General features: G+C 49.2%; 4 protein-coding genes across 10 annotated transcripts in view; 2 read left to right on the top strand and 2 right to left on the bottom strand.

Moving 5' to 3' along the window:
- The window catches only part of ACSF2 (acyl-CoA synthetase family member 2), a 37,359-nt gene extending 31,937 nt beyond the window's left edge, over positions 1-5,422 (bottom strand). Inside the window, exon 1 of the mRNA XM_074921782.1 lies at positions 5,305-5,422. Within this exon, the coding sequence (XP_074777883.1) occupies positions 5,305-5,393 (89 nt within the window). The 5' untranslated portion in view covers positions 5,394-5,422. The remainder of the gene's footprint in view (positions 1-5,304) is intronic.
- A 2,928-nt stretch (positions 5,423-8,350) lies between these two features.
- On the top strand, positions 8,351-13,209 carry LRRC59 (leucine rich repeat containing 59). Of its 4 annotated transcripts, XM_074922265.1 has the most exons (8): positions 8,814-9,055; positions 9,437-9,496; positions 10,006-10,164; positions 10,288-10,343; positions 10,433-10,583; positions 11,205-11,277; positions 11,737-11,910; positions 12,424-13,209. In XM_074922265.1, exons 1-8 carry the CDS (start codon positions 8,951-8,953, stop codon positions 12,666-12,668), a joined length of 1,023 nt encoding a protein of 340 aa, XP_074778366.1. In that variant the 5' UTR covers positions 8,814-8,950; the 3' UTR covers positions 12,669-13,209. The 4 variants fall into 4 exon arrangements, with proteins under 4 accessions (XP_074778369.1, XP_074778366.1, XP_074778368.1 ...); XM_074922268.1 differs by lacking the exons at positions 8,814-9,055; positions 10,288-10,343 and adding an exon at positions 8,351-8,543 and having other exon boundaries at positions 10,479-10,583; XM_074922267.1 differs by lacking the exon at positions 10,288-10,343 and having other exon boundaries at positions 8,816-9,037; positions 10,479-10,583.
- Positions 13,210-14,870: 1,661 nt separating this feature from the next.
- On the bottom strand, positions 14,871-19,399 carry EME1 (essential meiotic structure-specific endonuclease 1). Of its 2 annotated transcripts, XM_074922057.1 has the most exons (8): positions 18,679-19,399; positions 18,468-18,595; positions 18,184-18,276; positions 17,629-17,750; positions 17,262-17,388; positions 16,600-16,715; positions 15,599-15,788; positions 14,871-15,272 (listed from the first exon to the last, which is right to left on the bottom strand). In XM_074922057.1, the coding sequence occupies exons 1-8, from the start codon at positions 19,394-19,396 to the stop codon at positions 15,096-15,098; spliced, it is 1,671 nt and encodes a 556-aa protein (XP_074778158.1). In that variant the 5' UTR covers positions 19,397-19,399; the 3' UTR covers positions 14,871-15,095. The 2 variants fall into 2 exon arrangements, with proteins under 2 accessions (XP_074778158.1, XP_074778159.1); XM_074922058.1 differs by lacking the exon at positions 18,184-18,276.
- A 155-nt stretch (positions 19,400-19,554) lies between these two features.
- On the top strand, positions 19,555-23,274 carry MRPL27 (mitochondrial ribosomal protein L27). Of its 3 annotated transcripts, XM_074922280.1 has the most exons (5): positions 19,600-19,627; positions 19,972-20,025; positions 21,361-21,483; positions 22,191-22,258; positions 22,724-23,274. In XM_074922280.1, exons 1-5 carry the CDS (start codon positions 19,606-19,608, stop codon positions 22,928-22,930), a joined length of 474 nt encoding a protein of 157 aa, XP_074778381.1. In that variant the 5' UTR covers positions 19,600-19,605; the 3' UTR covers positions 22,931-23,274. The 3 variants fall into 3 exon arrangements, with proteins under 3 accessions (XP_074778383.1, XP_074778382.1, XP_074778381.1); XM_074922282.1 differs by lacking the exon at positions 19,972-20,025 and having other exon boundaries at positions 19,555-19,627; XM_074922281.1 differs by lacking the exon at positions 19,972-20,025 and having other exon boundaries at positions 19,586-19,627; positions 21,328-21,483.
- The last annotated feature ends 130 nt before the right edge of the window (positions 23,275-23,404 follow it).

Here is a 23,404-nt window from a genome sequence, read left to right as displayed (position 1 = left end):
TGGAAGGAACACAGTCAAAGCAGGTTGTGGGGAAATTCCTCCAACTGGTTTCTCTCTGCTGGAAAGAGCAGACAATTCATAAAGTTAAGATTAACTTTCTGTCATTTTATCAGTCTTCAGATGGTCTGCAGAGAAGACTCTAATCCTGCAGAATAAAAACTGTTTAGAAGAGTTCAAAAGAAGTTGAGCTGTAAGTGAGAGGCATTTGCAAAATAATGGTCTGTGTATACAACAGCAAGCAGGCTGTACATGCTTTACTACCTCTGCCAGATAGACTGCAAAGAGTTTACTGTACTGAAGATAGAATCAGTAAAATGAGGAACTATCAGTGAGATGAGGGGGCAGGGAGATATGCAGAGGCAATAATACATCGGGCTCACAGGGTGGAGGAGGCTACTACAGCCACTGCAAACACGGGACAGAGTGGGAGGAAGAAAGCAGGGAGGTGTTTCAGCAGAGCAGCACCTGGCCAGGAATGGCATGAGAGGGTCCTCGAGAGGAGCACAGAGACGTGCTGGAGAGGGAACACAGCAATGAGATATGAGCAGGGCAGTAGGGAAAACAATTTTAAAATCATTAAGACTTTCACGAGGTACAATCATCAGTGCAAAAGCAGCAACCTCCCCTCAAACCAGAGCTCCTGACCACCCAAGTGCTGCAGTCCTTGGCCTGGTTTCTCTCTTTACTTCCTCCTGCTCTGAGCCTCTCTCTACCCCAGCAGCCAATCCCTGCCACACTGCCCTTCACCCTGGGCAGCTCCCCGATTTCTCTGTCCCTCCTCACTTCTTCCTTGCCTCCCTCCATGCTCTCAGCGCCTCCATTCCCACCTTAGGAGATGACCAGGCAGGACAGGGTCAAAGCAACGCTTTGTGGGGTGCATAGCTCAGAGGCAATGCCCTGTGTGTGCAGACTCAGTGTATATTGGGGGGGATCCACTGGAGAGGAAAACCAGATCAGCCTGTACTCAGTTTTCCCCCATTCATTATGGGATCAGTGTTCTGCAAAGACTTGGTGCTGTTTACCATAGACTTGTTTTCCTGACCATGAGAAACAAAACCTAGCATGGTTACTTCCTCTGGGGGGTGGAGTTCAGTCTTGAGAGAAGCATAAGATTTTTACCTTCTGAGAGGAGTTTTGCTCTGAGAACTAAGCAATTGGCCTGACCCTCTTCCCCTCACTGTTTTTCAGCAGATCAAGGGTTGTGCAACTTCCACTGATTCTGTTTGGATGTCCCTCCTAGCAGAGCTCTTGGGCAACTCGCATCAAGACTGTAGGGCTGCCCAAGGAGGAGGAGAGAGAACAAGCACTAAACTAAACTATCAGTTAGTTTGAAAGCTCCTGGACAAGGCATGTATATAAACTAGGAAATGAAAGAAAGCTCTGCAGAAGAAAAGCCTTTATAGATATGGATTATATAAAATAAAGGTTGAAAAAGGTCTCCCTAACTCAAGGGAAGGAAGAACACTCCTGGGAAAGCAGTAAAAGCCACTGCAACCACTGCCATGGCCACTCGCTGTTTGAAACTGCAACCAGAGAAGCCACTGTCCCATCACCGTCAGGTGGTCTCAGACAACCACCTCCAGCGGGACGAGGAAATCGCAGGCTGTTTGCAAAAATGTTTAATGGAGACAACCACACTCACATCTCTCTAAAGCCAAGCGGCCTCCAGTTACACTCTGCTTTTCTCTGGCAGCTCAGGCACAGAGAGATGTCCCCGCTCACTCTCACAGCCTGAGAAGGGCTGGAGCGGCCAGAGAGCAGCTGCTGACACGGTTGTGCAAGAGCACTTTCCCTGAGCACTGTCTCAGGGGTCACTGGGAGCCAAGCAGGCCCGGCACTGGGCTGGAGTGGGACTAAGTAAACACAAGCATTTCGTGGACTGCACAGTTCCTCCGGGGATACCAGCCAAGGAACTCATTGGTAAAAAAAATTTGGTCCAACTCATTCTTCTACCACGCGTCTGAAAAACAAAAATCAAAAGGGTAGGAAAAATTGTCAGAAAATTCAGATTGTTAGAAAATTCAATCAAAATCAAAAATGTCTTGCTGAAAGAGTCTCCTGATCTCTGCAGTCACCCTTCAAGATGTACTTGTGCAACGCTGTATTGCCAGCGAGAAGTGTGATATTTCACTCTATCATGTCTTGGCAAAGCACTAAGCAGACTAGGCCTTCTGGTCTTACGGTCTCAACGTTTTCCAGGCCCCAAGAGTTTCCCTGACCTCACAGGAACCAGATTGTCACACTAAATGCAAGAAGGTGCAAAGCCAGAGCCCAATGACAGTTCCACCTCCAGTCTCCATGGCTATGGATTCCTCCCTACCCCCAAACATGGGGATGAAAGAATATCAAAGAGCAGTAAAAGATGTCTTTATAAAGCCCTGCACTCCAAAACACTGTGAAAATACTGCTGGTCCCCCTTACGGTGTGAAAACACACACAGCTTGCTCTCAAACATCCCAAGCATTCACATCTTCAAATAAAAGCACCAGAAGCTTTGAAATTAGGGCCTAAGATATCTCTGATCATAACACAGAGTCACTTACTCCTCACAAAGCACTTGCTCACATGGTTTCTTCAAATACATTAAGGAAAGCAAAATTCACAGCTGTCATCTACCTTGAGCTCCCCGAATTCTAGCCTGGCATTCACACATGTTTCAGCATTTCTGTATCACTTATCTCCTGGCCACAACAGAAGTGAAAGGTGTGGGATAAAACACATCAGGCTGCTGGAAACACTGGGGATCAGGAATGAGGCAGATACAGGATACATTCATTATCAGTAGCATCATGCTGGAAATATGTAGGGCTGGTCTCCCTCTTGCCTATAGCCAACAGCAAGTGTATATTTTGTGCTGAAAGAATGTATCAAGAGACCTGTACAAAGAAAGAATCCAAAGGAGTTAGAAATAATCTTTTTGTTCATCTTTGTTACAGAAAGCAAGTAATAAACCCTCCACCTCTTCCTATGAAGCAGCTGGTACTGCTGGAGATAAAACGAGACCAATGGTCTGATGGTCTGCTCTTACAGCAGCTCTCATTTCCCTGACTCAGCTGGAGAAGAGCAAATAAACTGCCTGCTCTTGGGTCTCATCGCAGACTGCTAAGCACTACTTTTAGAGAGCACATGCCTTCTGTTGGCAACACATTCCAGCAGCAAGACAGCCTGCGATGCCTGCAGAGGAGCCAGCCTCATCATCAGGCTGCTCCTGCAAAACTCCCTAACCCGGGAGTTCAGCGGCGCGACCGAATGGAGAAACATCAGAGACGCGGGGAAAGCACAGCCCCTCCCCATCTCATGCGAAAGGCAGGCAAGCAGCCCAAGGCTGGCAGACCCAGAAAGCACTCCTGCCTGATGGCCACAAGCCGAAACGATCAGACTTAAGCAAGTACTCTCCACTAATCCTAGGAGCTCTTTGTATTTCTCTCTGAATAGCCCCAACTAACATTTTATAGCTGTTGATATAAGATAACCAGCTTCATTTTTCACCTTTAACTCTTCACCAGCCTCTGTGGAAATTATCAGCAGGGGTGAGAGATGAACACAAGGCAGAGGCACCAGCAAAACCTCCCGTCCCCTACAACGAACACACACACAAGCTCCCGCTTTGCTGCTGTGAAGGACATTGACCTGATCTGTGGTGCCATCCCCACCGCACGTGGATGAAAGGCTCTGCCCTCCCAGGGCTTGGGAACTGTCCTGACTACAAAGTTCATACTCAGAGAGGTTCACAGACTCCCCAGCCAGTTCCTTTGCATATGGACATCTACCAGGAGCTTCTCTCCCCAGAGTAAGAGTAAAGAGTCCTTTATGTAACACAGCTGCAATAAAAGGGTGGTGAAAATTAACCCAGCCCTGTCCTTACCTCTTCTTTACTCTTTTAAACAATCCTGTTGACTAAAGAGTTAACCATCTTTTTTTTTTTTTTTTTTTTTTTTGGTTTGAGGAAGGATCAAGTCCCCAGAGCTTTCAGGCTCCTACTTTTTGTTTACATTTTCCACCTCCCTCCCCTCTTCCTGCCAAGAGGATAAATACCACTTAACGCTAGGAACAGAATTTAATAAACTTTTTTTATAATGCTACTAGAAAGAGTTTACTCCTCTAAATACATGGCCTTCTTCTCCAAGTGCTCTGTGCGCCTGCCCCTCAGTTTCACTTCTGGGCTGGAGTCCCAGCTGCAGTGAACTCTGTCGTGCTTCCTTTCTGATCCCCTTTCCTAAAGACAGATTTGACAGAGATGGCAATCTTGGCTCCAGCCATACACATGGACTTCAGCCACTCACTTCTAATCTCAACCCAGTTGAAAAGAAACACCCGGACCTTGTGTGTGGGAAAAAAAGGGCTGCTCCCCATGGTTCCTGGGGAATTGTTCCCTGGAAGTCACACCTCCTGGTGCATGTGAGGCTCTGAGTCTCAACTAATCCTTCAAACCCTTTCCCAAAGCCAGTTGCTTTCCTACCCCTGTTCTTCCCCACGAACTTGCTCCAAGAGGCAGCACTGAAGCAAAGGAAGGCAAAGATCTGGCCTGAGCCCCCAAACCCCAGAGCTCTTCAGTGCCCTGGACCTGCGGGCACCCCAGTGTCCCCCACCTCCCCCCCCAGGGGTGCACATGGCCACAGGAGGACAGGGACACTGCCTGGACAAAGCCTACAAGTCAGAGCACTGCAAGAGGATGGAGAAGCTGTTTGATACTTCTCATGTTACTGCAGTCAGGACGGAGTTGCTGCACAAAGATTTAAGCTCAGCCCTGGGCACATGTTCACATCCCTCAGCAGACTGCACGGGGTTTATCCCTGGTCCCCTCCCAGGCCGGAGGGGGGCAGACCCGGGAGATGCAGCCTCTCTTCTACCACTTTGGAGGGCTTTTGGGGGAAGCCAAGGGACAGTGACACACACTGAGAGCAAAACCTCCTTCTGAGCCTGCCTTCCCTGCATGCAGCCACCCACCCGGCTGGACACCCACATCGCTCTGCAGCTGCCCTAGAGCCCCTGACCCCATCACTCACGGCCTCCATCCCCTAGAGCCCTCGTCCCTGTCCCTACAGCCTCCTCATCCTCCGCCCCACAGCCCTCCATCCCCTGTAGCTCCCATCCCCCCTCACCCAGGGCCCCCTATGCCCTATAGCCCCCCATCCCCAGTCCCTACAACTCTCCAGCCCCTCTACACACCAGCCCCTCTCACCCAGGGCCCCCTGTCCCCCGTAGCCCTCCATCCCCAGTCCGTACAACTCTCCAGTCCCTACAGGCACCATCCCCTCTCACCCACAGCCCCCGTCCCCTATCGCCCCCGTCCTCCACCCCTACCTGCCCGGCGGGGCTCCTCGCCGCCCCCCCGCCCGGCGCAGGAGGGGCAGCCCGCGGCGGGACAGCGCTGCCAGCCGCACCGTGATCATGCCTGCGGCGGCGGGAACGAACCGGGAACCGGGAGCCCGGGCCGCTGCTCGATCAGCGGGGGCGGTGCGCACCGCGGCCCGCCCCGGCCCCGCTCCCGCCCCGCCTCGGGGGGCTGCGGCTCCCCACGGCCTGGGACGCCCCGCGCCGGGACGGGCAGCGGGGAAAGCGCCCGCCCTGCCCCGACGGCGGGACCGAGCGGCAGCGGGGGGGCGCGGGGAGATGCCCCCACAGCACACGGGTGGCAGCGCAGAGCCCCGCTGGGCACCTGCCAGCTTCCAAGTCCTGCACTGCCCCCCATCCGCCTCCTCCGCTACCTCTTTTTTCCAGACTGTCCCATCGGCCTTTTTCTGCCTAACCCCAACCCTGACCCCCGCCTCGAGATAGACTTTGGTGCGAGGCAGCTAACCCCCCTTGCCTCCACTTTTCTCCGTGGCTTGGTGCCCGCGCTCCGTGAGTCACTAATTGATTTCCAGCCCTATCCACTTAATGGGTTATCACGGTTACTGTGTCATTAAGAGCTCTGGGCACTCCCTGGCTGCCTGCGCCCTGCTACGGGAGGAAGAGAGACCAAGCTAAGAACTGCGGAGCTGCCCCAGAGCCGGGTGGGCTGAGATCCCCCCATGGATCTCAGGGGCACGGGCAGGCAGCCAGGCGGGAGCGCAGCGGTGCTGAGCTCTGCTGAGCTCTGCTGAGCTCTGCCCAGCGCCCGGCCACACCAGCGGCACTGATGCTGAAGGAGAAGAGGTGACACACGCATCATTTCCCACATAAAATGCCTGCAGCGACGGCCAAAAGATAATTAATCCTCGTGAAAGGGCTGGGGTATAAATTTGAGCCCAGAAAATGGTCCGCATCTTTTAAATCGCGTATGGGCATTAACCAGATGGTGCGGTAAGTGCTGGCCTGAGGCAGGGTTGTCTGGCTCAGCCTCCGACCTGCTGGGTGACCACGGCCTGCCCTTCGCAGCTCTGCCCGGGTGGAAGCTGGAGCTCAGTGTGTCTGGACACCGTGTGTCTGTACCACATCGAGTACAACGGTGCTGGTGAACAAGGGCATCGATACTGGCCCCAGAATGGTGCCTCTCAGACACCAAAGCCATTAATGTGCTCGTAACACAGCTGTGTGCTGAAATACTGACTGCAACCAGACCTCTGCTGTTAGATACTTGGTTTTAGAAGCAAGAGGGATTTTCCTCAATGTGCATCTTGTTCACGAGAAGTTTGTTTGGTGGCAGCAGTGACTGTTTTTGTTGGTAGGGGAAGGGAGATTTTCGTCTTGGAAATGTGAAAAACTTGCCATGGCTGCAGAGGGGATGCTGGGTGAGGCAGACCAGGGATCCGAGGAGGGTCTGGGAATGGTCTCCAACCCCTGGCTGGTGTGGCCAGCTCATATCCCTGGGATCACTAGATCAGGATTAGATGGACAGTGTTCCCCCTGCTTCTCTCAGAACTCCCTTCTCCTTGCTCATGTTCTTGCATCATTCCTCTAGCAGAGTGTGCAAATGTGCCCTGTGTTATGGTTTGTTTGCCTCATGGAGGCTGGAAATCTTTTTAGACATGCACAGGTACCTCCATTTACATGTCAGTCCCACTAGAATCAGTAGTTCATGCATTTCTGCATACCAGGTGGGTTTATGGATTTCTGCAAACAATGTAAGGCTGTGTGATATTCGCAGCCAGAAGTTACCCTTTCACCATTTAGCACAGAGCAGTTTTCCTTGTCTGTACTTCAGAAGCATCAAAGTATGCTTGGTGGTGTATAACCAGAGTAAAAAAAAAAAAACAAACACCAAAACATCTGGGATCCAAAAACCTCTTACCCTTAATAAATAAAAACAAAGCTGACTTTCAGTTTGATCCTCCCATGTTCCAATCATTAGCCTACAGGGTGAATCCCAGTTAGGTATTAAACCAAGAATTATGCAGAAGTTAATGTGACCTTGACATTTGGGTACATTTGTTCAAGATTGTCAAAGCAAAGGCAGGCTGAATGAGTAACACTCGGTGCACCATTGAGAAAGATTTAATTTGTTCCTAATGAAGATTTAAAAATCTGACTTCAAGTTAATCACAAATAAGCAGGTAGGTTTTGTAACAGATCTACACCCTCATTTATTTCTCTTAAGAGCCAAAGGCTCTTCGACTTGTGCAAGAAGTGCAGATTTCAGGCTCTGCAGCACTGCATGGACAAAGGCCTTTTCCATAGATGCAGAGGGTCTTGCTTGGGTCCCCCCAAAGCCCCGCCAGGTTTCTCCCTCAGGAGCAGAACTGTACGTGGTGCCCCCCAGGTGGGGAAGGGCGCAGGGGGCTGTGGGGCTGCAGGGTACCTGCTGTGAGTCCCTCGCTGCCTGAGGGTAACGTGGGGCTCGGGCAATCAGCCGCCTCCCTTGGTGTCTGTGCTGCGATATTTGACAACGTGAGGTTTCCCCACTCATCCCTGGAGCAGGTTTGTCCTCTGGCCCTTCCTTGCCCTCCTCACCTTGCTGTGAAAATCTGAGGGACGGGAGAGGTGCTTGCATAACTAGACCTTGCTTTTCTCAAATGAGGGCTCTAATTTCAGTTCACCTTTGAGGGAACAATAACCTGCTCTGAGAAACTTCTATAATCTCCCGGCTGAGAGCACATTAACCTCAGGCAGATTTTGTTATACTTTCTGTGAGGCAAATCCTTGTTTGCTGGTTTTGGTGCCTTTGCTCAGACTCCTGTGGTCTTGATTACCTCTGAGCTGAGCTAACACCTATCTCTGGGTGCTGGAAGAGACCTACTGGCAACTTAAAACCTAACCAAAGCACACACGGAGTGGATGTGCTGGAGGAGCTAACACATCTTTTCACGTTCCTGTACATCACGATTTGCATAGGGGTCAGGAAGTTCAAGGTTAGGACTCGCTGTAATCCCATTACCGGGTAATACTAATTTGGCTCTACCCCAGGTTCCTTTTCTCTTTCACGGACTTTCTCCACCGCGGGCCAGCTGAGACAGGAGAGCGAGCTGCTCACACGGCGCCGGGGCCTTTGGATCGAAGCGGGAACATTCAACGCAGCGAAGAGACGTCTTGGAGCAACAGTCCCGCAAAAAGGGAATCCACCCCTCCCGGTGCGGAGCCTTGCCAGGAGGCTGAAGCCACGGTATCCGCTAGAGTAAAGCGAGGTACAGATCGCTCGGTCTCTGCGTTCCTATTGGGATTATCAGTGACTGAACGCTTTGTGCGGGGTGACCGGTGGTGTGAGTGGATGTAACCCCCCCGCGGGGCCGGCCTGGCAGGGCGCCTTCCCTGCCCGGGGCCGTTTCGCGCGGAGGGGCCGCGGAGCGGGCGCTGGAGCTCTGCCGGGCCGGAGCAAGGGCCGCCGGGCCCCGGTGCCCCGGGCGGGGCCGCGCTGCCCTCCGGGCCGGCAGGGGGCGCGCTCGGCCCCGCGGCGGGCGGCTGGCGGGCCCCGCGCGGACGTGGCCGCGGACGTGGACGCGGAAGTGGGTGGCGGGGCCGGGACCGATCCCCGGGGGCCGCTCCGCTCCGCCCCGCGCCCCCCTTGGTCGGCGCTCGGAGGACCCCGGCGGCCATGTCGCGGGGCGGCGGGAAGGGGCCGAGCCTGAAGGACAAGTTGGACGGCAACGAGCTGGACCTGAGCCTCTGCGACCTGAACGAGGTGCCGGTGCGGGAGCTGGTGAGCCTCCGGCCCGCGGGCCGCCCGGCGGGGACCGGGCCGCAGCCACAGCCCCGGGCGGCTCTGCCCGCTCGGCCCCTGGGAAGGGGCTGCTCGGGGCAGCCAGAGGTGCTGGGGGTGTTTGTGAGCTGGCCCGCAGGTACTGGGGGCAGCAGAGGAGCGTTTCCCGTCGTACTTGGGCGAGCAGCTGCCGCTGTTCACAACTATTCCACGTCTCCAAGTGCTGCCTTTAGACCCAGAAACCAGCGGAGAGGTGACCTCGGCGGCAGCCGGGGGGGATGGACAGGCTGACGCGGGAGAAACCACAGGCGCTGAAGCAGGTGGTGTCGGAAGGGTGTGGGTGTACCTCGATGAGGATTTAGTGCTTTGTTTCTCTTTCAGGCCGCTCTTCCAAAAGCTACTATATTGGATTTGTCCTGTAACAACCTCATTTCCTTGCCGGTAAGGTGCTACAGAGCCTTTGTGGGGAAGTATTTAGAAAAGATAACTTGTGCTGCAGTAAAAGTTTACCGGGAGGATTGGAACTGGCACTTTCCTCATCCTGGGGTGGCTGAATGATTGATTCTGCAATCAGTGACGGGCCAGGAGTGGTGGTGGTGGTTTTGGCTGAGGCAGGAGAGAGAAAAGGGTTACGCTGCATGAAGATTGCACTCTGGCTCTGCCAGAGGATCCCCCCACGTGCATACAGACCAGTTTCATCAGCAGTGGAGTCTCGGGTTTATTTCAGTTGGAGTGCTGCACATCACCTTGTCTGTCTGTCCCACTGTTTCCTACCTCTCTCTGCCAAGGCAAAAGAGAGTGCTTTTTCTCCATCACAGTTCTGTAGTAAATTAAGGATTATGGCTTATGCAAGTTGCAGGCTGTCTCCACATACCCCATACCCCCCGCTGAGGCTCCTCTGTAAAGGTGCTAACAAGCTTTGTCTGGGTTTTGTTGTGTTTGGTTTTTAGTCAGACTTCTGCAGTTTGATGCACCTGGTGAAACTGGATTTGAGTAAAAATCGGCTTCAACAGCTGCCCTTGGACTTTGGCCGCCTGGTCAATCTGCAGCACCTGGACCTTCTGAACAACCGTTTAGTCACCCTGCCAGTCAGCTTTGCACAGCTCAAGGTAAAGCTGTTTGCTGGGCAGTTACGTAAAGCTTTGGGATGCAGCCCAGGGTCTTGTGATCCTTCTCAAGTTGATTTCTCTGGTAAAGCATCCATCCTGCTGACTACCCATTCCAAAATTCAGCTGGCTCTGCACCGCAGCTCAGTGGAAATTATCTCACATCTATTGAAAACACCTCTGCTCAAGCTCTCTGCTTGTCTTCTGTACCTGTTCTTTCATGTGAAAACTAGTTCTTTGATTCTGGTTTGGATCTGTTAAATAATTGCAGGACCACTGTGCTCTTACAGCCTCCCCTTTATCGTTCCTTTCTGCAGAACCTGAAGTGGCTGGATCTGAAGGATAATCCCCTGGATCCTGTGCTGGCTAAAGTCGCAGGAGACTGTCTGGATGAGAAGCAGTGTAAGCAAGCTGCTGTCAAGGTAAGGAATCTGCTTTTATTCTTTTTTTCCTTACTTGGCTTTGTTGGCTGTGGTTCTTCCTCTTTTTGCTTAGCAAGCTGGGCAGCTGCTGCAGCAGTTTGAAGTTTCTTCAGCCCGTGAGGTGCAGGGTCACTGCACTGACTTCACTGCTTCTGTGCCTGTTGGGAGCAAACACTGGGCCAAGTAGGATTTTCTTCCATTAGTGGAGTTAAGAGCAGACTAAATGCCGGTTGTCAAGAAAGTGGAGGCATAATCAGACAAAATAATCCATGTCTAGGCTTATAGTCCAGAACACAAGTCTCGGGAGAAGTTCTGGCCAACTATAGGCTTACATAAATAGAAGTGTTCTGTGATCCTCTGTGTCAGCTAGCACCAGTTTGCCATGTTTGTTTTTTAATGGAAAGATCTGGCTTTTAACAGAAAGATCCATTTCTTAACTCCAAAGATTCCTGTGGGAAGGGGCGAGTGCTCTTTCTCTTCAGAGCCCCACTGTAGGGGTAGGTGAGGGTGGGTGGTCAGCCCCAGCTGACTGTCCTCAGCTGCGCTCCAGCCGTTCTGTTTGGAACTGCCTCTGCGAGGAGCTTCTGCAGAGCCCTCAGGGTGTTTTATTGGATTTTGAAGGTGCTGCAGCACATGAAAGCGATTCAGTCTGAGCAGGATCGACAACGGCAACGGAAGCTCCAGGCAGAGCGAGGTAAGCACAAAGAGCCCTCACGTGCTGTCTGCTGAGGACTGTTCTTGATCTCTTACATGCCCAAACATACTGATTGCCACCTAACAAATACCTGTAACTGCCAAAATCCTGAGGACTCCAGGAGCAGTAGGGCTGGAGGGAGAAGGATACTGGGGAATAACTATGTGATTTCTTGCCTGAATAATAGATCTCTAGATGGAATGCACTATAGATTACCTATAAAAAAAGTATAAAAGAGCAGCACAGGATTTATTTTAAGGAAAGCCTAAGGCTGAGGGAGCAAAATGCAAGGTATGTAATATTAAAAAAAAAAAAACAAAACCAAAACCCCAAAGATTAAAAAAAAAAAAGATAGTTATTTGTTTCCTCATTCCAATTGGGAACAGATAAGCAGGTAATAAGGAAGAAGGCAATGCCAACCCTTTACATAAAAGAGAAAAACTTCCTATTAATGCCCAGAAATGGAGAAGAAGCGTGAAGCAGAACAGCGAGCAAAGGAGGCTCAGGAGAGGGAACTGAGGAAGCGAGAGAAGGCAGAAGAAAAGGAACGCAGAAGACGGGAATATGATGCTCAGAAAGCTGCAAAACAGGAGATGGAAAAGAAAACTAAAAAAGAAAATGTGCAGACCCGAAGTAAGTAGTATCCATTTTGGGTGGGATTGCATCAGGTTTCATCTTTGTCACATTTTGATGCTGCCAGATTTGCTTTTATGCAGCCCTGGTACTGGGAGTAGGGGGGAACCTGTAGGACTTCTACTGAGATCTGTTCCTGTGCCCTTTTCCCCTTCGTCTGCATTTCCGAGGAACTGCTAAGCTACAAGATTCAGAAAGTTCCTAAGAACTTCACTAATTTTTTTTTTTTTTAACTGCACTGAACTCTATGTGCAGAACCAGATCTTGTGCAACACAGAGTTGCTTTACACCCTCTTCACTGCTGCCCCTGAAACTAAATCTGAAACTTTTCACCCTAAACAGATCCTGTGCGTCTACTTATTAATCAGAGTTAAGTGATGAAAATTCATGACAAAAAACAACTGCAGCCCAGGCTAAAGTGCCTTACCTGAGCAGTTTGTTTCTGAACGTAGACTGTTGAAGATACTTGATTAATTCCTCACATTCTCCATCTTGTAAATGTTCTCGTTACAGAGCCTGCCTCCAGTTCTCGTCCCGCCCAGCCGCCCCGGCACAGGCACTCCTGGTCACGGTCGGTGCTGAGGGTCCTGCTCTTGGTGCTGCTCTGCGTCCTCTGTACTCTGGCTGCCTGCAAGCTGACAGAGCTGCAACGTCAACCGCTGTGCGTCAGCGTGAACACTCTCTACGAGGATGTGGTAGCTGCTCTGCAAAACCACAAAACCCTGCAAAATATGTTACAGCAAAACTCGCAGCAGTGATTGTCCTGGACGGGCACTTGCTTCGTCAGCATCTCCCTCCACCATCTACGCAGCCAGAATTCCTATGGAATTGTGTTCTGATGAAACTGCTTTTGATCAGTCAGCACTGGTTTGCTGGTCCACTCCACGCAGAGCAGAGTTAGTGTTCAGATCATCTTTGCTGTGCATGTTTCGCAGTTGGCCTGTAACTCCCATTATTTGTCTGTGTTAACCTAAACTTGTTAACACCTCTCACCTCCAAGGGATGTTTACCTAGATTGTGAGGTGCAGAAAGCTGCCAGTCCGTAGGAGTGGAAAAAAACAGCCTTTATCTAGGTAGCTCTAGCTCTGTTCTGGAGGTAAAGAGTTTTTCATACATATCCATTCCTTGCTCTCATTTCTATTTGTGCTAAAATTGGTGATATGGCTATATGGGAATAATATGTCAAGGCCTATCCAGGACCAATTACAAGTGTGTAGGATGGCTGTGCGTCCATATGTTGGAGAGAAGAAGCTGATGTACTTTTGAAAGGAGCTGAAAATTTTCAATACAAAATTTTCGCAGCAATTTGTCTGAAGTGGATGTTTTGTGTTGGTAATGCAGTTTTCATTTTAATTCGGTCTTTTAGAAACAGGCAAAAATTATTTCTGAGTACACATAGTAATGATTTCTGACTACATTAATTTTAACTAGCTAGTGCTAACAAAGTAGCTTAGGAAGGGCTTCTGGGCAGTCTGCAGGCTGGGTTTAGCATCTGCAGCAATGGGGGGTCTGAGACCCGCAGCAGGTGTGTTGAGTGCGGGTCACTGGCTGAAGTGGTGGCATCGTGGCAGCATCACCCAATGAAGCAGGTGGGTGGGAAAGGGCTTTGCCTTGGGGCTGTTGGGAAGGCTGGGAGGTTGGGTGGTTTGCACCTAGAGAAGAAAACTCGCCTGTGCAAGGGCCTTATGAATTATTTATTGTTTCCTCAAAGAGAAAACCAAACAAGTTTGTCATATCCTGAAGGGCTTTGAGCACTGAAGCGTGCATGTCACAGTGTAAGTGTGGATTTCAGAGAATACCCACGTTAGACTGAGACATCCTCCGTTAGGCACCAGAATCACTCCCTTGTTTCTAATACCTGGGCTTACTGCTGTAAGAGCAGTGCCATGAGGAAATAATCTATAGCATTTCATACCAAGGCCATCATTGAAGTAGTAAGCCTTCACCTTTTTGTAACCTAATGGTGAGACTGTGGTTCCCTGAGTGCCACACAGAAAAAAGCAGCAGCATGAATACCCGATAAAAAGAAGGAAAGGCAGCCTAGCTCTGCCTTAACAGAATATTTGTTTCCTGTGCTTCCTTGAAGCAGCTTTAGGCTTTGCTTTTGGTATTTAACTCATCACATCCTTCAAAAAGTCCTCGCTTATTATCCAGAAGTGTTCAGAAAAACAGCAAACAACATTCAAAGCAACATTTCCTCTCAGCAGACATTCCTGCCAGCATCAGGCGGGATCCTGCTGCTTCACCATCCAGGAGAGCACTGCTTAACTTCACAAATGCTGGGCTAATAAAATTGATCAGTTGTGATTAGAAGCTTGCCAGTGGCCAGCAAGGGCTCCTGCGCAGTGTGTCCTACCTCTTGGTGTAGCGGGGGGTATTTTGTCATTCAAGGCAGCACGTTCCAAAGGGTAACTTCTGCCCATCAGGTGCAGTTCCATTCATTCTCAACACTCATCTCAGTAAGTGCTGTCACAAAAGACCTCAACTGTCCTTGTGTGCACACAAGTGCTGATGGCTTCGTGGACAGGCGAGCGTGTTCCTCAGCCTAATTCAAAGAAAGCGTTTTCTGCCAACTGTTCAGACCTCATAATTCCAGTGCATATAATCAGATTTCAAGACCCTCTATAGGTTAAGCTGTCTGGAGACTGAATCAGGGCAGTCTAAATTTATATCTGAAAATTAGTCTTACTCATTCCCATCTGCCACAGTGGAAAACTGAGAGTCTATTTAGTGAGGTAAAGTTCTTCCACCTCACTAGAGCAGGTGCAGGGGGCAGCACCATGTTGCTTTTAGCATTAGGAATTTTCACACTGGATAGAGAAGATAACTATCTGCAGTTTAGGATAGCAGAAAGTATTCCTTTCAACAGATGACATAACATGGCATCTTGAATAGAGGAAGGTAAGAAGCAAAGATTATTATTATTCAAAATTATTTATTTTCTAGGAAGACAAATAAAAGTATCAGTACCATAATCCAGCTCATGCTCTTAATGGAAGATGTTCACCATCTTTCTTGTGTAAACTCCAGCCATTCAGTGATTTTATCCAGCCTTCTGCTACAATAAAGTCTGAATGTGTTTCAAGCCTTTAAACGAGGATCAATGACTGTTGTCTAGGTGCTTCTTCCCAAAGGAAGCTGAATAAATACTTTAACAGGCAGAGAAAGATCCTCATTCCCTGGGGTTACCCAGTGAAATCCAAATAGAGATCAGGATCGTGGGAAGTCATCTGCAGGTAGATCCGTCGGGAGAGTTCTGGCCCGACCCGCTGGGAGGTGGCTGTCACACCGTCACCGCGGCGCACAGGGATATTAGCCAGCATGTTTTCCCGCTCCTGCTCCGAGGAGCATCTGCTATAGGCCTAAAACCAACACAAAGGAGGAACTGTTATCATTCCTTTGCATCCATTGCTCAAAAAAAATAATCAAAGCTATGCACCCGGGGCTGCTCTACCCTCTCACAATGTGCGCTCATTTTTCACCTGGCCTGTCCCCGGATCTCGTTGGTGAGCTTGCAGGCTGATGGCGAACCAATACTGCGCCCTCAGTAGTCCGCTCTCTAAAGCCTCACTAAACGGCTCATACAGAACTGTTGTGTCAAATTTAATACCAATAAAATGATTTCTTCTGCTCCTTACATTAGTTGGCTGGCTGCACACAGTACTTGCTGTTCCTGAAGCATCCTCACCTGGGTCAGAAGTTGAGGAGAAGGGTAAGCAGACACAACAGCCTCAGCCATCTCGAGGCTGACCCGGTTAAATTGTTGAATCTGTCTCTTCCAAACTTCCAAGAGACCCTTTCCAGAATGATCCACCTTCACCCCTCCACACCACCCCTTCTCTAAGTAGAAAGAGAACCCCGTCTTCTCTCGCTCTCGCCTAGGGAGATCAAAGAATGGGAAAGAAAATGAAACAATGAGTCTATGAAGAAGATCCTATCCCTGCATCTCTTACCACATACCAGAGACAGAGAGCACTCTGTGCTGCTATAGACACCATATATGCTAAAAATTTGACCCTATTTTCTTTACATGCATTACTAATTTCCTTGTTTAAGAGCCAGACTTCCTACTGAAAAAGAAACAATCCTGTACTTGGGAGCAATCCTGACACAAGCCAGCATACATACAAATTAGTAACAAGAATTCACTTCCTGTCAACTATAACAACACACTTTTAGATGTCATTTTTAATGACATCTCTTCTCATGGCTGAGATGCAAAATACAGCAACTGCTGTGATAGGAATGCTGGGATTGTGTAAAACTGCACACGATTGCTTTCTTCAAGATGCTTCTGGTTTTCCTTATCAATGGAAATAGCTAAATGGTTCATTCTCTGAATATCTCTCTTGGTTACATACCGAAGAAGAAAAGCTGGTGCTGTAAAGCCCAACCCTGTTTGTATTCCCTTCTCACTCCTAAAATCTGACTGAGAACAAGAGCTTTGCTTGATGCTCAAGACTCCAACATGAAACCAGCTCTCTTCTCACCCCTCCCCAGGCAGGACATCAGTTTCCAAGAACTAGCCCTGTGCTGAAGAAGCTGCATTAGCAGCTGCTCTGTTTCTCACACCTTTAAAAGTCATATAGTGTTGTACCGAAGCACAGCTGCATACCTGCAATTCCCTCCCAGTAACTGTGAAAGTGCAGCCTCTCCCGAGACACGACCAAACCTCATCTACTCACTCACTTGAACGGTGCTTCAGCCACAGCTTTTGTGAACATAGTGGCAAATTCTCCAAGCTCCTCCCAGCCCTTGAAAAAGCTGACTTGGACTTGTTTGCACAGCTGCAGATCCACCAAGGCCTGTAAAAGTCATTGGAAAAAACGACTGGAACAATTAATCTTCTCACATCAAACTCCACTCTTGTCCGAAACAAAAAAGGGTCACATCATGCTACAGGACAGGAACACCCGCTCTCTCCCCATTTTGGGAACAGTTAATTTAAAGCATTGAAGTATTTAGGGGTGGCCTGTCTCCTGCCAGTTAACATCAGCGTAGCACCATTTCAGCTGCCGCAGCTCCTCAGTGGCAGGCTCTGGTTACACGCAGGCCACCCAGCCCAGGGCAGCGCTGATGTGCTCTGCCAGCAGGCCCCCAAGGGCGAGGGATGCTGACTGAGGCTGGCATTCCACCGCCCAGGATCGAGGTGAAGGCGACACATCAGTCCATGGGAGAGCAGGTATGCACCCGAGCAGTGGAGAACTGAACCCAAAGAGCTCTGCTGACAGACACACGGACTAATGGAGCATGAATCCCTCCCTCCAAGAAAGTGTGTGTTTGGGTCAAATGTTCAAGCAATGGCAGACAACAAGAGATGATGGCTGCATGCCTGTTTTAAAGGTACTCACATTTTCCACATCCAGTCTGGTTATCTCCATGCCAGAATCCTTAACTGTCTTTTTTCTCCATTTTCCCTGTTTCTCTTCTTGGTTTCTGCTTGCTGCTGCCAGTTGTAGTCTCTTTTTTGACTGAATTCTGAGAGACCAAAGAAGAGTCAAGTAAGACTGGGAGTTCATGCCCTTCCCCAGGTATTTCCCATTGGTCACTGTGGCAACAGGCTGGATGAACTTTTGCTTCTGTTTCTATATAACAAATAGTGGAGCAGTTCTGGGTGGGCAAACCTCTTATGCTCCAGTCTTTGCTAGAAGGAATTAATGTAACAGCATTTTTCAAGGCCAGAGACAACAAAGAAACTTTGGAGGGAAAAAAGTTTACCTGAAATAATTTTCTACTTCAACAACTGCCAGTGCCAGAATTTTCCCAGGCATTTTTTCCATCACATGATCTACGTAGCTCTGTAGGGTCTCTTTCTGTCCTTCTGTAAAGCCCTCAGCCTCCTGCAAAGATCAACAGAAAAAAGGAGTTAAATCATTCCGAGGTACACATGCAAGTACAGCAACCTATGGCTCCGATTCTGCAGCTGGGTCTGCAGAACAGTCTGTTCACACAGCTTGTCAGGGGCAAGCACGCAATACTTAATCAGCTATAAGGTTATGGCAGAAAGAATAAAAAATAATCCCACTTGATATGACAGTGTTACCTCTTCAAATATCTGTGAAAAATTGTAACTGGGAAAGAAAGTTTGTCAGAACTTTGCATTATACAACCCTACTGGCTGCGATCCATTAATGGCTTCTAAAAAGAGATTTCTGGTTTACTGAAACCATAACTCCATTCCCCATCAAAACCTTCCTGCTGCGAAGAGGGAAGACAAACACCACCCTAACAGAAAGGCATGTTTGAGAGCACAAATGTCATAAGCACTCTCACTTGTTTGTAGTGGTGAACCATGGCCAAAAACTCCTCCAAGCGAAGCAGAACCAGGACATTTGGTTCTTCTGTCCATTCATCATCTTCTTCTATCTGTTCAAATACGAAAACAAACAGCCAGACCAACATTCTGTTTATAATTCACTCTAAACCAGTGCTCCCACTCAGACCTCTGAGGCGGGGAGATTAGTGGGTGTTTGCTTGGGTTGCTAAATACAATTACTAATGAGTGCAAATAACAAGAGGAAGAAAAGGGCAAGAACATCAAGATTTTGCTCGCACACCTGAGATGACACAGTCTTTCTCCTCCAAGTGATGCTGCAGGGAACAGCCTGATTCTCAACCACACAGGAATAATTGGCAGCCTGCAAAGCACTATGGATCTGTCCACCACCTTCTACCTGCAAGAGAACTGAAATCAGTGTGTGGGTCAGGCCTCCACAGAGAGGAGACAAAAGTCAATATAAGGCCGATGCAGGCTGTCAGGACAAGTACCTGGATCTAGCACCACTGTTATGTATTTCTGGCACTCCCCTGGTCGCTGAGCTTTCAGGATCTTGGCAAGGGCCCTCTTCTTCTCTTTTTCCTGCTCCTGCTGCCTTCTCCGTGCTTCTCGCTCCTTCCTCTTCTGCCACACAGCCTGGCAGATTGCCTCCCTTTCCTTCTGACTATATTTTGATTTCTTGGGAGGAGGGGATGTTTCTGGGCTTGCTCCGCTAACCAGGGGCCTACCAGACTGATGTGCAGAGTCAGTCTGAGAGGCTGGCAGTGGGCACAAGGAAGCCCTCTCAGCACTGCATGTGCCGTTTTGGCTGCCACAGGACACTTCTCCAGATGACACCAGGGTTTCCTGCGGCCCTCCGCTTCCAGGTGCCAACCGCTCACCGCTAGCGATGCCAGGTCCCCTGGCTGCAACCCCACCGCCTGTCTCCGTGGGCTCAAAAGTCATCTCCCTCTTTGCTCCCACCCTCCTCTTGATCCTCTCTGGCAGAGGGGCGACCTCCACCACATCCTCATCCTCATCCTCATCCTCATCATCGCTCCCACTGCTCACCACCACAACCACTCCTGCCGCCCTCCCCGGCTCGGGAGATGAGGACGGCCGGTAGCTCAACCCACCGGGCGGTGGCAGCGGCGCTGGCTGCAGTAGGGAGGCTAAGGTAGGCAGCTCCTCCTCCTCGCTCTCCTCAGAGCGCGGCTCGCTCTCCGCCATCCCGCTTTCCCCTGAGGTAAAACCGCGGGCGCCTGAGAGAAGGGCGCGACCGGCGCCCGCCGCGGCGAAGAGGCGGTGATTGGCTCGAACTCGCGCACGGCTGGCGGCGATTGGTCCGAACGTGCGCGTACGCGCACGTTCGGACCAATCGCCGCCAGCCGTGCGCGCTCCGCCCCTCCCACCGGAAGAGGAGGTGGCGGGAGGGGAAAATGGCGGCGCTGAGGCGATTGTGTGAGTCAGGGGATCTCACCGCCGCCGCGGGGTGGGAGGCTGAGCTCGGGAGGGGTTGAGGGTGCGTTCCCCGGGTACCTCAGGCCGCGGCGGTGCTGTGGTGAAACGGGCGGTTTTTTTAGGCCTAAGCGCTACCCCTTGGCGGGGTGGTTCGTGCAGGAAGGGGCCGCGGGTGGTTCGCAGTGCAACCTGCTGGAGGCAGGGTCAGCTCTGAGGTGGAGCCGAGGGCTTTACCGCTTCTGGACTCCAGGGATGGGGATTTGCACCGCCTCTCTGTGTTGCTGCTTGAGTGCCCTTGCGGTGAAAAAAAGCATCTTTGGAAAAACAGTCTTCGTGTGCGCTAGGTAGAGCCCAAACAGCGAGGGATGCTGCGCTCTCCTTGAGCAGTGCAATAGTCGGTAGGCTTTAAAAATCCTTTTTTTTTTTTTTTAAATCTAGAAGTGTTACAGAAATAGCCTCGTGGTTTTCTTCGGCGGGACATCAGAATTGTGAATTTTTTCCACTGACTTCCAACATAACTTCAGTCAAGTTACAAACTCTCTCAGTCTTCTCTAGATAACTGCTTTTCCTTGCAAGTCTGATGCTTTGAGGTTCTTAGATGCAACACAAAATGTAAACCCTGCAATCAAGCTGTTGGGAGTTTTTTTGATAAAAGTGAATTGGACTGTAACTTCATAGAACTTACATATATGGAACTGTAGCTATTGTTCATCTTTGCCTACTTCCCTGTAGTTTGTCATGAGACTTTATTTTACTTAATGGGTAAGCTCCTGGAGTTAATGGCTCTTTGTAGAGCAATTACCCTTTTCTCACCCACATTTCTAGGTCACTGGGTATCTGTGGTAATTTAATTAAGATTAAATTAATCCAGTGGTTTTACTTGGGTTAAGGAAACAAGAATGTTGTGATAACCACTCATCCATACTAACCTGCTGCTTAAGAGCCAGATAGAGGTATTCAGAAAAATAGGATTTGCCTGCAAACTGCATGCAAGAAGGTACTGAAAAGATTTTTAAGAACTAATTATATCTCAATCATTTTTAACAGAGAGAAGTTTGTGAGAGGGTCAGCTTTCTTAATAAGAAAAACAGCGTGTTTTCTGTCAGTCTTTGTTTGATTAAGAAAGAAGTTTGGGGTGTGAATGATATTTTGTGTTCTGGAGACAATCAGTGTCTGTAACAACTTTTTTTTTTTCCTAGACTTGTCCTGATTGTAACTCAAGGATTTGCACAAAATGCTTCAATTAGTATGTTCAGGGTAACAATTCTATATGTGCTTGTATATTGTCCTCAATCAGAGTCTTTGCATTTGCAAGATTTCAAAATATTACTGTGTAAGTAAATGCCATTTAGTCGAAGGGGAAGCTGAAACAGAGATCACAACTTGTCTTTTCTCAAAGCAGTATAAGGCCAATGCACAGCAACTGGTAACTTCTGTACCTCATTTTACAAGGCCTTGCTGAAACAGGAATTTGTGCGTGTTCTTTCATTGTTGCCAAGGGTTTTATTCCTCGCTGGGCAGCAGCAGTACTTGACATGTGGCCTTGTTGCAGGGACATAGGCCTTGGTAGTCTACTTATGATTTATCTTGGAAGTAGGATTTTTTCCATGAGCTTTCTTTTGTCTTTAGTTTTAAAGCTTGTATTAACTGACATCCTTTAAATATGAAAAAAGAAAGCATGTATTTTTTTTTTTTTTCAGCTGACATTTTTGTTATTCTTGTTCCCAACCTAGTTCTTACTACTCCTCAAACAAGCCTGGTTGCTGTCAGATGTGCTTCTAAGAAAAGTGGGGGTAGCACAAAAAATTTAGGTGGCCGCAGCCCTGGGAAGCGCTACGGATACAAAAAAGTAGAAGGTAGGCCTGAGTATCTACTGAGTCTCATGTGCATTTCACTGGGTTCTTCCCAGTTTCTCCTGTGGTCTGGGAGTCAGTTGAGCATTTCAGGAGGAGGTGGCCAGGCGGCTCTTCACTGAGAAAGGGGAGGTTTAGCAGTGAGTCAGCCTCCCTCCCAGATGGTCCCACAACCAGCCAGCTCAAATTGCCTACAGAAAATGTACTTTGATTCTAACTTTGCCCCTCTGGAGCTCCTGGGAGGAGGGTACACTGTGGGACACCTGATAACTTAAGTGTGTGCACTTTCCCCCCACACTGTGTTGAAAAGCTGGGCATTTTTGATGTTTACAAAGGGGAGAATTATCAGGCTTAGCAGAAGCCAAAGTACAGATTCTTGCAGCTGAGTGCTTCGTAATTATTAGCTTTGCTGATGAAAACATATTGGTGTAAAAGGTAATAAAACAAATGCCTTCAAGCCACCAGAAAATGCCTTGTACCATAGAAGTAATCTTTTCAAAGACTAGAATTGCTTTTTGCCATTGTATATCAATTGCCCTTTATTTCCTGCTAACAGCATTTTTGTTTAGATGCTTTTAGCATTTGAAGTAATTTTTCCTTAGAAAATTCCCACAGAAAGCTGGGTTTGTAAGTCCTGGAACCATTTGTGTTCTGCCCAGGCTTCAGGGAGCTCCATTTCTCTGCAGTCTGACTCTGTCACTGTGTTGCAGGTGCATTTGTGCATGCAGGCAACATTTTGGCTACGCAGCGGTTGATACGCTGGCATCCAGGGGCTCATGTAAGTTGTTTTCTATCTCTTCCTTGGTTCTCGGAGAACAGCAGCCCACAGCAGAGTCCCATACTCGGTGCCTCCTCTCTTTCAAGCTCATTCTTAATGCTCTTCCCTATATTCTATATAATCCCGAAACTGGGTTTCATTACGTGGTACTTCATCGTCGCAGAGCCTGCTCAGAGTCACACCTGTGCCTGTGTGACTCAGGAAAGGTCTAAAAGTTAGAGATATCCCAAAACACTCCTGTAACTAACTGGGTGTAGTGCTTCAGGGTGGAATCAGTGTCTCCTCCCTTGTAACGAGCACCACTGCATACTGATTGCTGGAAGCAAGCAGTGGGGTTTTATTTTAAAATAAAAAGCAACAGATGCTGTTGAAGGCAGGATATCAAATGAGGCAGACCAGTGATCAGATCTGCTTTAGGGGTGGACCTCTGGCCTTTCCTTTGTAACACTCCTCATCCTCTTCCAGGTGGGGATGGGCCGTAACAAGACCCTCTATGCCCTGGAGGATGGGATCGTACGATACACCAAAGAGGTCTACATACCTCTGCCCCGCAGCGCCGAGAGCAGGGAGGTAATCTGTCAACTTCCCAAAGGAGCAATCCTTTATAAAACCTTTATCAACGTTATTCCTACCACGGAAGTGGGGAGCTTTAAACTGGTCACCATGCTCTGAGCCTCCTGCGTCAGCAGGGACGAGAGGAAGGAGGGGCTGGGACAGACCACTACAGCTGGACTGGCATCTGAGGACAGGAATATTCTAGCTCTGAAGATACCAGTTTAGGACTTCGGTTTTGTGCTCATAAGCTCACGTGGTCAGTGTTCAGGCCCTGGGATCACCTGCCAGCATTTGTACATGTTTAATAAATGCTGAGGGGCTGCTGAAGGCCTTGGCTCTTCAAAGAATGTGTTACTTATGTTCATTTAGTATCTGGAGCTCCCTTCCTTGGGAGAACCGTTGTGCCACTGCATCATTCTCTCTGCAGTCACTCTGATATCAGTACTTATCCCACTGATAATTCCCTCTCTATTTTTACTCATTTTTAGACATTACTGTTATATTTGTATCTTAATTCAAAATACTGCAGAACAAATCTGTTTCCACTTGCACCTAGTTCTGCATCCCAGGAAGCTGGATTTTTCCTTCTAT

Source organism: Athene noctua, chromosome 18 (assembly GCF_965140245.1).
Source record: "Athene noctua chromosome 18, bAthNoc1.hap1.1, whole genome shotgun sequence".
In the NCBI taxonomy this organism is placed as follows: domain Eukaryota; kingdom Metazoa; phylum Chordata; class Aves; order Strigiformes; family Strigidae; genus Athene; species Athene noctua.
This window is presented reverse-complemented; position numbering and strand designations above follow the sequence as displayed.